The following is an 18654-nucleotide window of genomic DNA, read 5'->3' as shown; positions in this document are numbered from 1 at the left end:
GGACCAAAATTTGATCTTCTTTCAAAGACAAATAATAATTTTAAAGTTCTAATTTTTTCCTTATTCTTGTTTTATGATACTCTTAAAAACTCAATTTAGGGAATAGATCAAGCATTTGACATAATATTTATATTTAAATATTTTAAATATTTATATTTAAATATTTATACTTAAATATTTTAAATATTTATATTTAAATATTTTAAATATTTATATTGTCGAGTCTCAGTAGCTCAGGGGTAGAGTTCGCTTCTATAAAGTCGAAGGTCCTCGGTTCGATCCGGGAAGCGGACGCTAATTTTTCTATTTCGTTTATGAGCATTCCAGAAGCTTCTGGAATGTTCAGTCTACGTCATTTCCTCTTTCGTTCTTCCTAGGAAGTTTCTAGAACATTCTGTGATACTATAAAAGCGATCCCGTGATTGTAAAGAAGAGTTCTTCTGGGCGCAGACTAGTTCCCGGTGCTTGTAAATTCCTGATGTTAATAAATTATCAAAACCTCATGTTGTAATCTTCACTAAATATAAAAACTTTAACGTGACAAATTTGGTGGAGGCGCCGGGTAAGAGTTAATCTCCCAATCAATATCACGGAGCAAAACACTGACTGGCTTAGAAGAAGCCGTCGAGTCCAAGGACTTCTACCTGAATTTGGACTATACGAAAAACCTAAAGAAGCCGTTCCTGAAACGACTGTGCCAAAGACAGCCATGGCCAATGTGCCAGAGACAGACATGACCACTGGGGACCAACAGGATATGAAACCTGCATTTTGGATGACGCCAACAGTTGCTGCTGAAGCCAGGAAACCAACAATCTTCCGGGGTACTCCAGGACAAGATCCGACAAAATGGCTGAAGGAATACCAGAGAGTGTCATCGTACAATCATTGGGATGACACTATGCAATTAGCTAATGCCTACTTCTTCCTGGACGGCACCGCAAGACAATGGTACGAAAACAACGAGGAATCACTGACGTCTTGGACTTTATTCGAAAATGGTTTGAAAGTGACCTTTGGAGACAGCCAATCCTACCTCAGACGAGCCAAAGACCACCTCAAGTCTCGCGCACAAAAATCCGGCGAAAGCATCCAGTCTTACATTCAAGACGTTCTCGGACTTTGCATTCAGGTTGACCCGACCATGTCCGAAGGAGATAAGGTTTCCCACCTCATGAAGGGCGTCGCAGAAGATGTGTTCCAAGCCCTTCTTACGAGAGAAATCCTAACAACAGCCGATTTTACAAAGTGGTGCCTGTACATAGAAGAAATGAGACAAAAGAGAGTGGGACGGTACAAGTTTGCCCGATTACCTAATGTTGTCCCTATGGCCGCAGTGGACGAAGCACCTGACTTGGCTGTGCTAATTCGTCAGATTGTCAGAGACGAAATTCAACATGTAAACGCGCAGCCATTCGAAGTCCATCCCCGTGAACTGCAAACTACTGAGGCTTCTATTCGAAACGAGATGGACCGATCCATAGCAGCCCTTACAACCAACCGACCTCCCTTTATCACGACAGGACTCCCGATTGCAAGACCTCCTAGACGTTTCACTACATACGCCGCAAAGCCACAAAATAATGTTCCTTGGAGTGAACCCCAACGAAAGACCGACCTGTGGCGTACCACGGATAACCGTCCGGTGTGCTTTCATTGCGGACGACCGGGGCATGTCGTTCGCTATTGTCGGGAACGCCGAACCATATTTAACGACTACCGATCCAACAACCCGAGAGTATATCCGTCAGCTGACTATGAAGACGATACTACCTACGACGCACCTCCCAGACGAAGATCCCCTAGTCCTGCCCGAGGACGGTCACCGATACGTCGTATGAGATCTCCATCGCCGATGCTGCACCGCCGTTCCAGCCAGTCGCCAACCCGAGAGGAAAACTAAGCCTTGCGCCCTCAGTGGGAGGTGAGGCTGCAATTTTTCGAAATCCTCCATTAGCCGCTAAATTGCAGGGAAACCACATCGACATTCTCATCGACGACGAACCCGTAAGAGCACTTGTGGACTCTGGAGCATCCTTTTCCGTTATCTCCGAATCATACAGACAAAAACGACGAAAAGTCATGTTCCAAGCCTCAAAGGACACTATCCTTAAGGTCGCCGACGGCAATTTTGTGAGACCACTGGGTACTTGTGTATTGCAACTGACCATAGATGATCGAACACAGCCCTACCAATTTACCGTGATGCCGAAGTGCAGCCATAGCGTTATTCTCGGTTTTGACTTTTTGAAAGCATCACAAGCCGTAATTGATTGTGGCCGAGCTGAACTTACCTTTGACGAACTTTTACAAGATCAACCAACGAAGCCTTGTACCTTTAACCTTCATGCTGTGTCTGACTTTGTCATCCCTGGCCGTTCCTTCAAACGCTTTACAGTAAAAGCCCCAGAAAAACAAGAAGACATTGATTTAATAGTCGAAGGAAATAAAATTCTGTGCATTAATCAAGGAACTGCTATCCCCTCCTCTATAGCCTCCTTTATCAATGGCGAAACTTCAATATGGGTGGCTAATGGGCATGCACAAGCACGTCACATCCCAAAAGGTATGTGCATTGGTTACGCTGAGCCTGCCAACTCCGACTACTTGAACACGTTGACGGAAGTACCTTCATACGCTGATGTTGAAGACTCAAAGCGCACTGACCTAGTCGACTACTCTCAAATGATGGCCGAAACCCTGAGCACGGAGCAGCGAATGCAATTGCAAAACCTGCTGAGAAGCTTTCAAGACGCATTCTACTACGGACTATCACGCCAAGACTACAAAATAAAAGTGAAACACAAAATAGACACCGGAAGCCACCCAGCAATCAGCCAAAGACCATATCGAGTATCTCCTACAGAACGACGCATAATCAATGACGAAGTTGACAAAATGCTGAAGCGGGACATCATTCGACCATCAGAGAGTCCGTGGTCGTCTCCGGTTGTGCTAGTTTGTAAGAAAGATGGAAGCTGGCGATTTTGCGTTGATTATCGTCGCCTCAACAAGGTCACCAAAAAAGACGTTTATCCTTTGCCCAGAATAGACGATACTCTAGACTGTCTTAAAGGGGCCCAATACTTTACATCGATGGATCTGCACTCTGGTTATTGGCAAATAGAAGTGGACGAGGCTGATCGAGAAAAAACAGCTTTCGTCACTAGTGAAGGGCTATATGAATTCCAGGTAATGCCTTTCGGATTATGTAATGCTCCTGCAACGTTCGAGAGAACTATGGATAACTTATTACGTCACCTAAAATGGAAAATGTGCCTTTGTTATTTAGACGATATAGTTGTATTTTCGCACACATTTCCCGAACACCTTCGGCGGTTACGCTGCGTGCTATCCTGCATTCAAGAAGCCGGACTTACTTTAAATCCAAAAAAATGCCAATTTGGCGCTAACGAAATCAAAATACTTGGGCATCTTGTATCCGGACGAGGAGTAAAACCTGATCCAGATAAAGTCACAGCTGTACAAAATTTCCCTACACCGAAGACTGTGCATGATGTCAGAAGTTTTCTGGGTCTGTGTTCTTACTACAGACGATTCATCCCAAAATTTTGTTTCCGCGCTAAACCCCTTCAAGAGCTTTTAAAGGGAGACTCAAGATTCTGCTGGGATCAGGCCCACATAGATTCATTTAATGACCTCAAATCGGCGCTGACTTCACGACCTGTTTTGGCATTATTCGATGAAAACGCACCCACCGAACTGCATACCGACGCCAGTGGATACGGTATAGGAGCCGTGTTGGTCCAGCAACAAGACGAAGAAGAAAGAGTCATCGCATATGCTTCGAGGACCCTATCTAAAGCCGAGAGAAATTATTCGACCACTGAACGTGAATGTCTGGCAGCTATATGGGCAATAGGGAAATTCCGCCCATACCTCTTTGGGAAGTTCTTCAAAATTATTACGGATCACCACTCTCTATGTTGGTTAGCCAATTTACGAGATCCATCTGGTCGACTAGCAAGATGGGCTTTGAGGCTTCAAGAATACGACGTCTCTATTATTTATAAAAGTGGAAGGAAGCATGCTGATGCAGATTGCCTATCACGAAATCCTGTTCCTGACGAAACCATTTCAGGAGTTGAGTCCCTTGCTGCGGTGACTGACTTGGCTTCGGAGCAACGTGACGACCCGCAGCTTGCCAAGCACATCAGAGTCTGCAAAAATTCAGCCGACTTGTCAAGCGCAGGGTTCTCCATGGTGAATGACATCCTTTGCAAGAAGAATTTTGACCCATTTGGAAAACAGTGGCTACCAGTCATTCCTAAGAAAATGCGGTTAGAAATTCTCCGCCATTTTCATGATGAGCCTACTGCTGGACACCTGGGACTGACAAGAACATATGATCGTCTCCGAAAGAGATTCTTCTGGCCGGGGATTTTCCGAAGCGTGCGCCACTACGTAACACATTGCAAAGAGTGCCAGCGTCGAAAAGCTGTCCCACTGAAGCCGCCCGGCTATCTGATCCCCATACCTCCAGCCGAAGTCCCATTTCAGCGTATTGGTATGGACTTGCTAGGACGTTTTCCAAAATCACAGGATGGAAATAAATGGGTAATCGTATGCACCGACTATCTTACACGATACGCTGTGACAAAAGCTATTCCCAATGCAGAAGCTCCAGAAGTAGCAAAATTCTTTGTTGAAGAGATTCTTCTAAAACACGGAGCTCCGAGAACCATCATCACGGATCGTGGTCAAGTTTTTCAGTCGAGACTCATTGCCGAGATCAACCATCAGTGCAGCGTAGTTCATAGGATGACGACCGCATACCACCCTCAGACGAATGGACTCACAGAGCGCTTCAACAAAACTTTGGCAGACATGCTATCCATGTACGTAGACATTGAACACAAGACCTGGGATCTGATTTTGCCGTTCGTCACGTTTGCTTATAACACAGCTAAGCAAGATACCACTAAGCATACGCCCTTCTTCTTGACGTTTGGACGAGAGGCTGAAACAACATTAGATACCATGTTCCAGTACCCCATCGAGGATTCGGAAACAGACTTCATTGCGAGGTTGAAGATCCGTGCAGAGGAATCTCGCCAGTTAGCTCGGATCCGCACTTTGGAAGCGCAAGAGAAAGACCGACGTCGCTATGATTCCAAGCATCGCGCAGTGTTCTATCAGCCTGGTGACTTGGTGTGGATTTTTATTCCTGTGCGCAAGGTAGGTCGCTCCGAAAAACTTCTCAAAAAGTATTTCGGCCCGTATCAAGTTTTGCGTCGCATTTCGGAGGTCACATATGAGGTTCAAGATTTTGACCCTACATCCAGGAGACGTAAACCAAAGGACATCGTTCATGTACTCAGGATGAAACCCGACTATGCACCTGAGGCACAAGAGGACTTGTTTCCAGGCACACCGAGTACAGACCAAAACATGCGGGTCGCCAGAGTTCAGAATCAAAATGCAAGAACTGATGTCTCCAAGGCGACCACGGCCTATTCCGGACCAATAACAAGATCACGCAGGAACCTATAACAGCGAGACGCTGTACTTTTAAGACGGGAGTAATGTCGAGTCTCAGTAGCTCAGGGGTAGAGTTCGCTTCTATAAAGTCGAAGGTCCTCGGTTCGATCCGGGAAGCGGACGCTAATTTTTCTATTTCGTTTATGAGCATTCCAGAAGCTTCTGGAATGCTCAGTCTACGTCATTTCCTCTTTCGTTCTTCCTAGGAAGTTTCTAGAACATTCTGTGATACTATAAAAGCGATCCCGTGATTGTAAAGAAGAGTTCTTCTGGGCGCAGACTAGTTCCCGGTGCTTGTAAATTCCTGATGTTAATAAATTATCAAAACCTCATGTTGTAATCTTCACTAAATATAAAAACTTTAACGTGACAATATTTAAATATTTTATAGAAACATATTTGGAAAAATAATGAAATGCCAAAAATTACGAGAAACTATTTTTTGTTTTTGCTTTAAAATACAAAATAATAGTTTAATCCGCTAGTTTGTAGTCTTTTTCCCAGGCATACATATGCAGGGGTTGGACAAAATAATGAAAACACTTTTATTCTAAAGAATTTTTTTTTAAACCTTTTTCTTCCAAAAATTCTAAGAAAAAATACAAAAAAAAATGTTTAAAATATTAAGAGAATCATTTTATAAATGCAGAAGTGCTTAGGATATGCGATTTCCTGCCCTTATCAGAGAACAGGGTGGCCACCCACCTGGAAAATCTTGAATTATCAGGGGAATTTTATACGCTGGAAAAAGCTTGGAAATATCAGGGAAATTTGGATAAAAACCTGGAAAAATCAGGGAATTTTGAAGAAAAACTGGATATTTTTTTCTTTGATTTTTTAAAAAAAATTTCACTAATTAAAATTTTTTACTATTTTTCTTAATTTAAATTATTTTTCCTTTTCCATCCGTTATACGCATTTTTTTTAGGCTGAAATGTACAGCCAAACAGCTGATATATCTTCAATTTAACGATGCTTTGCTTGTATCAAAATTTTCTCTAATATCTTCTTAAACTAGAATGCCACATGTAACTCTCCCATGGTTGCTAAACGATTGGAGAAGACGGAGGATATTTGCTTCTGCCTTTAAAAGTAGTTTTTTTTCTTCTAGTCCATGGGCATGGGTTCGAGTTGGTTCCGATGCTTTGGTGGTTAATTTTTCTACTTTGACAAAATGATTATAAAGGTTTTAGTATTTTTAACCTTGTAAAATTATTCAAAAATTTGTTGGTTATAATTTAATAACAATAGATTATCTATTTTTCTGACAGCTTTTGTATTCCCTTCCAATGAAATCTGTGAATTATTTTTTCTCAGCAAAGCCAACCAATCACACATTTTCTTACAATCGCTAACAGCAATATTTGTTGAGAAATCGTTACAATTGTTGCATTAATGCTAATTTTCTCAATTTCATTTTAACCTTTTGTGACACCTATTTTAAGTTTAAAAAAAAGATTTTTTTAAGAACCAACTATATGTTAACATTTAATTTTACTTTATTGTTGGTGAATATTTGTTTTTTGATTCGAAATTCCAATTGGAATTACAATATCGAAAGTTTGTAAATGTTGCTTGCATTCCAGAAATGATATTTCCAAAACTGTTTCTCTCTTTGCCCTATAAAGCTGACAAAGACTAAGGAAAGTGTAGGAAAAATGTTAAATGAGGTATAAACATAGAATATAAAAATGTTTTATTCATATGTGTTTATAAGGAAGAAGGAAAACGAAACTTCGTTTTTTTTTGTTCTGCACTGTACAGGTATAAGTTTCTAGTTATAAAAACAAAAGCAGTCAACTATGGTATATTTAAAAACAATGTATTTGGATTAGAATTCGTTAAATATTTTAATTTCAAATAGGAAAATGAAAAATAGATAAATAAATTTTAAAGAATTTTATCTACTTTTTTCTTTAGACTATGCAACAAGAAATTCGACAATTTTGCATTTGTGACATTCATTTTTATGTACTGAATCTCCTTAAATAATAATGTTTACTCAAAACAACATTACTTAAACTTTTGACTTGCGATACTGGTTTAAAGAAAACATGATCAATGAAGAGCACTTTTTGGATAAAATACAGTTTAAAATGGCTTCATATTGACATATAAATACGGTGACTCAAAAAAGTGTTTGTGCACTTATGACTTTCAATTGAATAAGACTATCCATTAATTTTAATCAATATTTTAGAATGGATATTAATTATATAAAAAAATATATTCGATTCTTAGCAAAACTGTATGGAGCATTTGAAAAACAAAGCTAAAGTTTATTTTTAAGAAATCAATAATCAAAAAGTGAGAAAAATGGAAAAGTAACTTTTTTTCCAAAAATGAATTTTGATAAATATACTACTTAATTAGTTTTTTCCTTATAAGTTTGTTTGCTTTTAAAAATTTCTTTGTTCGCATTACTATGTACGGAAATATTTTGTTGCATACCTAGATATAATAATGTTTTTCCTTGAAACGCTCACCTGAGAATTGTAAAAATATGGCTTATCATTATATTACCCGAAGCTCTTCATTTGTCTACTTATTAATTTTTTGGCAATTCTTTGCAAATTTATATTTAAAAGCTCTGTCCTTAATATGTTAAAAACATAAAATAAACAGAGACATGTAAAGTCAAAAGCAAATTCTACAGTTCATATTCCTTATTAACCTTTCCAGGACCGGAGAATGGATAAAGAAGCTCTTCCCTATGGCTGAGTTTATGCACACTAAAGAGAACGTATAAACTCGGGAGCGTATAAGTTCGTATATATGTTAATATGAGTACGTTTATGTACTAATACGAGATGCTATACGAGAATAAGATCAGAGAGTCTTGTTTTTATTTTGTCTTATCACATCACTTGATTTCAAGTTTCCGTATATTACAAAAAGAAATATTGTTTGTAAAAATTTAATGTATTCATTAATAAAATTATCAAGCGTCAAAGAGGATTTGACATATTTAGAAATTATTTCAACGGTTGGTTTTTCCTGTTTAAAGAAGGAACTTGATAGCTAAACTAATTTAGATTTAATATACAACTAAGCTTTTACATGCAATTACACAACAGCAAGATAACAATAAGTTAACAACAATAGATATATTAATTTAACCATTATTACAATTAACAATGATTTTTTAATTATAAATTTTTTTACAAGATGTTTCGTTATAACCATCCTTACAACATAATTTTATAACTAATGTAAAAAGAGAAATATACTCGTTATGTGGCACAAGTTAATACTTAAATGAGGAAGAAAAAATAAATTCGAAATAAACCATGTCATTGAGAGTAAAAGCAGCTTAAAATAATTAAAAAACAGTATATTTGATGAAGGTAACAGTAATTTTCTAGCGAAAGGCAAATGCATTTTAGTCCTATTAGATAATCATACCAATTTTGGTGATTTTAATACCTTTTTTGTTCTTACTGACCTTAATAACGTATAGTATTTTTATCACTTAATAATTTCATAATCACAAATTTTTGACCCCAAATATGGCTAATTTTTTTCACTTCATTTTTAGAAGGATTTTGAATATACATAAATTAAAAACGTTTGTATACACAACACTCTGCATATCATTTTAAGGCTGTTTCCCGCAGTTAACATGCATCTTTAAAAAGATTTTTAACATTTAGAGACAGTATCATCTTCTCTTTCTTTAAAAAGAATAAACAGTTTTGAATTTTTTTCAATATGGCGTCTGTAGTTGATAGATTACTGTCCTGGAAGAGTAGGAATAGCTCATCCCAAGCACTTTGAACAATACTGTTATTAAATCCATCAGAATCAAATTTCCACGGCAGCAAGTCAATGACATCAACTGCCTCTGGCACGTCTTCAAAGACTCGAACGAAGGCTCTGCTCTCTTCTGAGTTGGAACATTTAATTAACCTTTCGTAACACATTCGAAGTCTTTTGTAGAAAACGTGGGTATTTGCACTATTGTATTCGGTTATCTCGTTCATAAACTCAAGCACTTCATCGTTGTCTATAACAGATAGGTAGTCCTTTTCAAGCAAATGCTCATGAAATTCGGTGATGGCAATGCGCGCTTCTTGAAACTGAGAGCTGCATTGTACGCCGTATATGTAAACATCGGATGAAGAATTCATGTCTCGCAGAAAAATTTCTTTAATTTCAAACTCTTTAGCATTCACATCTTCCTTACAGTCAGTTCTGTTTATAAAAGTAGAAAGAATCCCGCCAAAAGCGTCAGCTACCTTGGCTCCCACAGAAGCAACTGGGTGAGGTATAAGTTTGGTCACGGTTGCGGCAATTTTAATTGCCGCAATCACATGCTTCATGGTATTATTTTTCTGGGGAGACTGGATTATTATAGTCACTATTTGTTCCAACAAACCTATAGTCTGTTTTCTGAAATCCATCCACTGATTGTAAAAAGATTTAAACGTATCAAAATCTCTTTCACAGAATACTATCAGATCAGCTATTTCTTTCCCATTACGTATTATTGAAGATTTTAAATGTTTTCTTGTGTTGTTTTTCAGTATGGCTGATGAATTTTTAAGTGGAGAAGTGATTTTGGATGCAGTTTCTTTATTATTTAATGTTATATCACTTTGTACATCATTCGCCAAAATTTTATTTTCTACATCGGTGTTATTCAAGCTAGGGTTTAATTCAACATTTTCATGGAACCATACGATTTTGTATCGGAAATGTCAGTTCTTTTGCTACGAGGATTCGGGGAGCCATTGTTTTTGAATTTCATGTGTTCAGAATATTGACCGATGACGATCTTTCTTTTAGAAAGACGGTGATGTTGAGGATGATATATTATGAAAGGCTTCATATTACGTTTCTCATTGTTTTCAGTGTCAAATACTTTCTGGCGATGATCATCTCTGAATATTGAAGTTTCATTCTGTGAATAATGATCTAGTTTGTCAAAATCAGATTTCTTTAATTCATTAGTTGACGATTGTCCTTTAAATTGTACTGTAGATTCATATCTTACATGATCATATTTTGAACTATATAATTTGGCAGGCCTCACATTGTGTTCCTCATCATTGTCCTCAATGTCAAAACCTTTCTGGCAAAGATCACTTTTGAATGTTGAAGTTTCATTCTGTGAATTATTACCCAGTTTGTTAAAACTAGATTTCTGTAATTCATTAGCTGAAGATTGGCCCCTGAGTTGGGCTGTAGATTCATATCTTCTTGGATCATGTTTTGAATTATATGCATTGGCAGGTCTCGTATTATATTTTTCATCATCGTCCTCAAAGTCAAAAACTTTCTGGCCCTGATTATTTTTAAATGACGAAATTTTATTTTTTGAAATATTATCTACTTCATCAGAATCAGATTTCTTTATTTTATCAGTGGAAGATTGCCCGGTAAAATGTGCTTCATATCTTAAAGGATCATATTTTTTATCATATATTTTGGTAGCTTTCACGTTATGCTTCACATCATCGTCCTCAATGTCCCATTTTTTTTGTCCATGACTATTTTTTAATGTAGAAAATTGATCGACTATTGATCGACCTTTCGACTATTTATCACTTCGGCAGGAGAAGTTTCGTAAGTATGAGTAGCTACTTTTCTTGGCTCATTTGGTGAATATTTTGAAAATGTGCATTTTGAAGAAGGATCTTCATAGATTTCTTCAGCGTTGGATTTCGAGGTAAACATATTTGAAGTCAAATTTCTTGTAGTTTTTATCTTTTCTCTTGAATTTTTTCGACCACTATTTCTTTTTTCACAATTACGTGAAAAATTCTTCTGCATACTGCTTGCCCAGTAAATTTCAGATTTTTGTTTGGTTCCTGTTGTCGTTTCTTGATCGTCACACATAATAGTTTCAGAACAGTCAGTCCCTTTAATAGTTTCAGGATATTCAGATACTCTAGGTTCAATAGTTTTGGTCTCTAAAATGTCCTCAATGGATTGGTCTTTATTTAGTATGTAGGCTGCTGTAGTTTCTGATATATCAGATACATTCAGGGCTGATTCATTTGGTGAATTGGAAAGCTCAATCGAATTTTTTTTTCTCATTTTGGGTGAGATTTTTTCAAGATTATTGTCAGTGCTCAAGTCATTTTCTAAATCTTGATTGGATATATTTTTGGAAATGTAATTTTTAGGTTTTGTGTTGAATGTTCCTGGTGTTTCTTGATTAATTAACTGACTTTCATTAACATATTGGGTTTTATTTTTAAAGTTATTGTTATTTGTACCGGTAAGTTGGGACTGATTTAGATCATTTTTTGAATTATCTTTTTCCAATCTGTTAAAGTAGGCTATTAGGTTTTTAGTATAACCTAGACCTGTTTGTGAATTTATGTTTACCATGTTTGTGAATTTATGTTTTGAGATAGTTTATTTGTCTTGCAAATGTTAAGTGAGATTTAATCAGTACCAGTCGAAATGTCCCTTAAAAACTTATCTTGAACATCATTTTTGGCTTTCATAACAAACGTTTAAACCTGGAAAACTTTTCCTGTCGATGATTTTTTTTATTCTGGTTTTCTTTATTTGTGCTATTTACATCCTTCAATTTGACTCTTCTGAAAAAGAAAATTGGATCTGTTAACGAAAATAAATACTTTTAATTTCTTTATATATATTTTTAAACAGTGATCAGTTTAAAACATATACTACTGAATTCACAAAATATGATACTTGCTGTTGTTGTTGCAGTTAATTTACGTCGCACTAGGGCTGCACAATGGGCTATTGGTGACGGTCTGGGAAACATCCCTGAGGATGATCCGAAGATAAGCCATTACAATTTTGATCCTCTGCAGAGGGGGTGGCACCCCTGCTTCGGTAGCCCAACGACCTGCACGCGAAGTCGAGCACTTTACGATAGAACAGTTTAACGAGGATCCATACCACACACCTTCGGTCCCTACGTAGACTGATCCAAATGGTCTCCCACCCGCACACTGACCGCAGCCAGTGATGCTTGACTTCGGTGATCTTCTGGGAACTATGTCTTAACGATCAGTCCACTGCGGGACAAATATGATACTAGTCTCGATCAAATTATTACATCACATCGATTCCGAAATTATTACATCACATTCCAAATTACTGAATCACTAAACCTTGTCCGATGAAATTAGCGTAGTGGCTAGATTTTGACTCAAATGTTTCATTTTCTTATTGACTCGGTTAGCCTGGTCAGGCTATTTGCACCAAATTTACGTTAGCGCATACATAGTTAGGCACTGGTCAATGTAAAAAGAAAAAAAAAGTCTTCAATTTTAGTTTTGTGACACCTAATGAAGAGTAGCATTTACTTATTTTTGATAGTTTGTTTATTATTTGAAGAGCTTAGTGGAAGAACCAACTAAAGGTCTGGTTTCTTAGGACAAGCGCCTTATCTGGGCGTCAGCGGGACGTCAACGTCACGCTGACGCCAACAAAATACTGGTTTGTTAGCTCAAGGCCTGGTTTCTTAGAACTAGCGCCTTATCTGGGCGTCAGCGGAAAGTTGACGTAGATCTGACGCCAAAAAAGACTTTTTTGTTAGCTCAGCGTGAGCAGTCGGTCCAACGCAGACATTATCTCTCATTGCGCATGCGTTAATAACGTAAACAAATATTTATTTTGAATTTGTATTGATTTTGTTATTGTCGACCAGTGTTTTAGAGAACAAATAAGGACTTTGTCCATGAAAAAACACATTATAGCTGAGCTAAATGAAGAGTGCTATGTTTAATGAAGAAGCTATGTTTAATGTCAAAATCAAAATCTTGGCTGATTTTAATGTGCTGTTGGATGTTGTCCGCCATTGCTTCTGTGGTTAACATCACGTTGTAATCCAACTGCAGTTGAGTTGGACGGCAATTGTAGTTCAAGATGAGCGTTCGATGACGTATACTATCAAACTCACAAATGGACCAATCAGAGGTTAGCGCTGATTTCCAGCTGACGGCGTCCTGTCCTAAGAAACCAAGCCTTAAAGGTCTGGTTTCTTAGGACAAGCGCCTTATCTGGGCGTCAGCGGGACGTCAACGTCACGCTGACGCCAACAAAATACTGGTTTGTTAGCTCAAGGCCTGGTTTCTTAGAACTAACGCCTTATCTGGGCGTCAGCGGAAAGTTGACGTAGATCTGACGCCAAAAAAATACTTTTTTGTTAGCTCAGCGTGAGCAGTCGGTCCAACGCAGACATTATCTCTCATTGCGCATGCGTTAATAACGTAAACAAATATTTATTTTGAATTTGTATTGATTTTGTTATTGTCGACCAGTGTTTTAGAGAACAAATAATGACTTTGTTCAAGAAAAAACACATTATAGCTGAGCTAAATGAAGAGTGCTATGTTTAATGAAGAAGCTATGTTTAATGTCAAAATCAAAATCTTGGCTGATTTCAATGTGCTGTTGGATGTTGTCCGCCATTGCTTCTGTGGTTAACGTCACGCTGTAATCCAACTGCAGTTGAGCTGGACGGCAATTGTAGTTCAATATGAGCGTTCGATGACGTATACTATCAAACTCACAAATAAACCAATCAGAGGTTAGCGCTGATTTCCAGCTGACGCCGACGTTTAGGACGACAGGCTAAGAAACCAGGCCTTAAGAGAGAATTTACTGAATTTGCGTAAACGAGTGTTAAAGCTTATGCGTTCCTCTTTTTTGTTTTTTCGCTCAATCTTGATGTCTTTAGTGAAGACGTAACACAAAATTTTTCGGGTCTATTTATTTGACCCTAACTCTTTTATAAAGAAAGATTTTTAAGATTTTTGTCCGAAGCATTTGCTGGTTTTCACGGAGAATGTCTTCCCACGAATACTGAGGTTTGAAAAGATAAAATAAATATGCAAATATTCAAGCTTATATTCATAGAATAAAACTTTAGCATTCTCATTTTGTAACAAACTGGTATCAAATTTTATCTGACCTTGTTAGTTAAAAAACCGATCAGAAACGATTCAGAAGCAGTGTCTGCTCAACTTTCGCGGAGTAGATGTTTTACTGATATGTGCAGCTTTAATTAGCAAAAATTAAGTAATTTTTAATTTTAAAATTTTTTTTTAAATTGTGGCCATTGTGGTCAAAATGTTACGTTATTTCGTTACATCTTAAGGTACATCTGAAAAGAAATAAAAGTATTTTTATTAGTTTAAGTATAAAAAATATCTAGGAATAGTTGTTGACGCACATAAATTATTTTCAATTTTTTATTAAAAATTTGCAGTTTTATGTAAAGATGACACATTTTAATTTATAGAAATGTTTATAAAAGCTATTTTGTTTTATTTTCCTTCGTCGTAAACTCCGCGATCATGATTAGTCATATCCGCCGAATTAGGTTATCATTACACGAATTTCCGCCGAATTAATTTCTCAGCCTAGTTTCCAGAAGATAAGAGAACACGTGTTTAAAGATCAAAGTTGCATTTACCTTCAAAAAGAATTCTTTTTAGCGAAACTAATTATCATTTGCATAAAATGAAAACAAAAACCACGAAAAATTCTCGTGGTTAACCCGATGTTTATGGAACTCTGGTATGTTTCTGGTAGTATACTTTTCATCAGCATGGCAATCTCTGCCGGCAGGGAGCAAAACAAAGTTTAACTCTCTGTCTCTGTGTTTCGCTCAAATGTAGACATAATTTGAACCATGCAGATTTTTATGAAAAAGTTGCCATTATTATGCTTATTTCGGTTTAACACTCAATATTTTAAGTGTGCACAAACATCTTAAAGATCGTTAATTAGCTCCTTCTTATTTTCAATTCAAAAATAATAATCGGGAAAACAGCAAAAAATTTTTTTTATAAGTAGTAGTGCTTAATTTGCTTAGAAAAAAAATTTATTACCAGAGCGGTGTGTCTAAAACACAATCTAATGCGAACCAGAAAAAAAAATTACGTTGAAGCTATTTAAGGGTCATGTTTTCTTGACATTTTTTAATTACTGATTTGCCAAAAAAAAAATATAAATTTCTCCTTAATATACGGAAGCTGTTTTAAGTTTTTCATTTTCACCATTTTTTTCTCTCCCCGTGCATTAGGGTCAGATGACAAGCAAGTGATTTTCTAGGGTAGTTTATTGACTATTTGTTGCCAAGTCACTTACACGGTTCTTCAAATAGCATAGTAGTAAAGATAGCTAAAAAATTGTCAAAATTGGAACATAAAAAAAATTCAAACTTGCAGCAAACTGTTAAATAACCTTTAATAAGTGGTTAAAAGTTATACGACTTAATGCATTAGGTTTTGGTGCGAATAGGAAAAGGAGAAAGAATTTTACATACTGGTATTTGGACATTAGAAGCGAAGATTTGTTTTTTACACTTCTATGAATGAGACTAATCTTGAATCAATCGGACTAATAGTTTAGAAGCTATAAGAAATTTATGTATAAAAATTATACAATATTGCTCCTGCATAAATTTAGGCTTCTTTCATTGCTATCCGTAAAAGCAAGTATTGTTCTCTTTGTATTATTCCATCAATTCCAAATTACTGAATCACTAAACCTTGTCCGATGAAATTAGCGTAGTGGCTAGATTTTGACTCAAATGTTTTATTTTCTTATTGACTCGGTTGCTATCCAATTGATATCAACCCAGAGACAATCGAACTAATAGTTCAGAAGCTATAAGGAGTTGAATAAGTACAATTTTGCTTTTTCTTACATTTAGTCATTTCTCATTGCTATCAATAGAAATTGATTATGTTTTCTCATGAAATACTTCTTTTTACGCTCAATCAAACAAGACCGAATTCTAAGACAATCGGGCTAATAATCTAATAGCCATAAAGAGGTTATTCATTAAAAGTACAATTTTGTCCTTCCATACATTTACACATTTTTAATTGCTGTTTAAAAGAATTAAGTATTGTTCTTCTTGAATTATTTTTCTTAATAAATCGCATGATATCAACTCTGAGACAATGGATCTAATAGTTTAGAATCCTTAAGGATTTTATGCATTAAAAGTACAATTTTGTTCCTGCATATACTTACGCATTTCTCATTGTGATCCAAGGAAAGCAAGTATTGTTCTCCTTGTATTACTCTTCTAATAAATGTAATGATATCAATTCTGAGATAATCGGTCTAATAGTTTAGAAGCTATTAGGATTTAATAAATAAAAATTACAATTTTGTCCTTGCATATATTTACGCATTTTTCTTTGCTATCTAAAAAAATTACGTATTGTTCTTCTTGTATTGTTTTGTTAATAAATCGACTGATATTAACTCTGAGACAATGGGTCTAATACTTTAGAATCTTAAGGATTTTATATACAAAAAGTACAATTTTGTTCTTGCATATAATTACGCATTTCTCATTTGCGAGCCAAAGAAATAAAGTATTGTTTTCCTTGTATTACTTTTCTAATAAATTTAATGCCATCAATTCTGAGGCAATCGGTCTAATAGTTTAGAAGCTATTAGGATTTTAAATATAAAAAGTACAATTTTGTTCTTGCATATATTTACGCATTTGTCATTATCATCTGAACAAATTATTTTTTTTTCTCCTATTAAAGTCAACTTTGAGATAATCTGTCTATTAATTTAAAAGCTAAAAATAACTTATATATGAAAAAGGTATTACTTTTTTCGGAATTTATCTACGAATTTATCATCACTATCCAGTTGCTATCTAGAAAAATAAGGCGTTTTTTAACAAGCATTGTTTTAAATTGAATCATCGATAAACCGAACGCAAGATCATTGGATTAAGACCACTCGTTGGCTGTGGTATGTAAGTTTGAAAACAGCGGTACCAGCGCAGGCACTGTTTCCATCGTCTGACCGGGCTCAAAATAACGTGACATTCCCACCATAGCAGTTTAATGATAGAGCTCTAAAAATGGTGCTAGGTGCTTTGTCTTGGTTGGGTTATGTGTGAGATCACTCTAAGAGTTTAGATGTTATGAATGTTTTCCATACAAAAAGTATAACTCATGCATCTGGTATTGCTATCCAGAGAAGCAAAGCATTGTTTTCAATGTATTTCTTTAAGTTTAATTGATTGAAATCAAATTCGAGTCAATAGGGTTACTGTTTCAGAAAATGCAATGTTTTTTTTGTATAAAAATAATTATTTTTGAATAGTATTTCATATGAATGAAACCCTTATCACGTCAAAACTATTTACCCCGTATATTTGGGGTTAGTCTAATGCTATTCGGTTTAATACAGAAAATAGGGAATTTGATTTTACGTGTCTAGAAAACAATATCAAAGGCTGAAATAGATTTTTTTCTAAAATAATACTTTTTTTACAAAAATACTTGCAACTTTTAAACCATTTAGTATTATATACTCGTAATTGATTTCATTCAATAAAAAAAGAGTAAAAAAGAAAAAAAAAAGAGTGGGAAACAATACTTCAATAATAGGTACAATACTTATGAGACGAGTAAATGCAAAAGTGTACTTCTGATTCATAAAATCCCCTTAACTTCTAAATTATTGATCCTTTTGCTTCGGAATAGAACTTATTCGCTTCAGCGTAAAAAACGATGCAGGAATCAAAAAAATTTTGTGCTTAAATAACATCATGTTAATTCCTTATCCCATTTATTTCTGTTTCCCTTATCCCCCAAAACCAGAAGCAACTTTTTACCACTAACAATCAAGAAGGGTACTTTACAGTTTGCCGAAGGTTAAAACTTTGATTTGGATGTCCATTTCTTTTCTAACCCTATTTTTACTGTACCGCCTTAGGAAAATTTGCCATGGAAAAACCTATGGTAATCTATGGCAACCTATGACTTCCATAGAAATTTGTATAGCAGGATACCACCCTCCTATGTTAACCATAGTGATATGTATGGTATTATATGGCATGACACCATAGGCCTATGGCAACCATAGAAATTTGTATGGCAGAATACCATAGGTCTATGGTAACCATAGAGATCTGTTTGGCATTTATAAGGTATGACACCATAGGTCTATGGCAACCACAGAATTTTTGTATGGCAGTATACCATAGACCTATGGTAACCATAGAGATCTGTTTGGCATTTATAAGGTATGACACCATAGGCTTATGGGAACCATAGAAATTTTTATGGCAGGATACCATAGGCCTATGGTAACCATAAAGATTTGTATGGCATTCATATGGCAAGACACCATAAACTTATGGTAATATGGATATATATATGGATACTTATGGAT

At 36.0% G+C, this 18654-nt stretch overlaps 1 protein-coding gene across 1 annotated transcript; it reads left to right on the top strand.

The window, feature by feature from the left end:
* Nucleotides 1-211: 211 nt before the first annotated feature.
* LOC147806134 (uncharacterized) lies at nucleotides 212-1918 on the top strand. The gene has a single exon (XM_087150257.1). It carries the CDS (start codon nucleotides 710-712, stop codon nucleotides 1901-1903), a length of 1194 nt encoding a protein of 397 aa, XP_087006383.1. The 5' UTR covers nucleotides 212-709; the 3' UTR covers nucleotides 1904-1918.
* Nucleotides 1919-18654: the final 16736 nt, after the last annotated feature.

This window comes from Parasteatoda tepidariorum, chromosome 8, assembly GCF_982258835.1.
Source record: "Parasteatoda tepidariorum strain Cologne lab strain chromosome 8, Ptep-v5.0, whole genome shotgun sequence".
Taxonomy (NCBI): domain Eukaryota; kingdom Metazoa; phylum Arthropoda; class Arachnida; order Araneae; family Theridiidae; genus Parasteatoda; species Parasteatoda tepidariorum.
This window is presented reverse-complemented; position numbering and strand designations above follow the sequence as displayed.

What these genes read in the sequence shown, in the direction of transcription:
- LOC147806134 (XM_087150257.1), top strand. Translation starts at nt 710, where the DNA reads ATGGCCAATGTGCCAGAGACAGACATGACCACTGGGGACCAACAGGAT.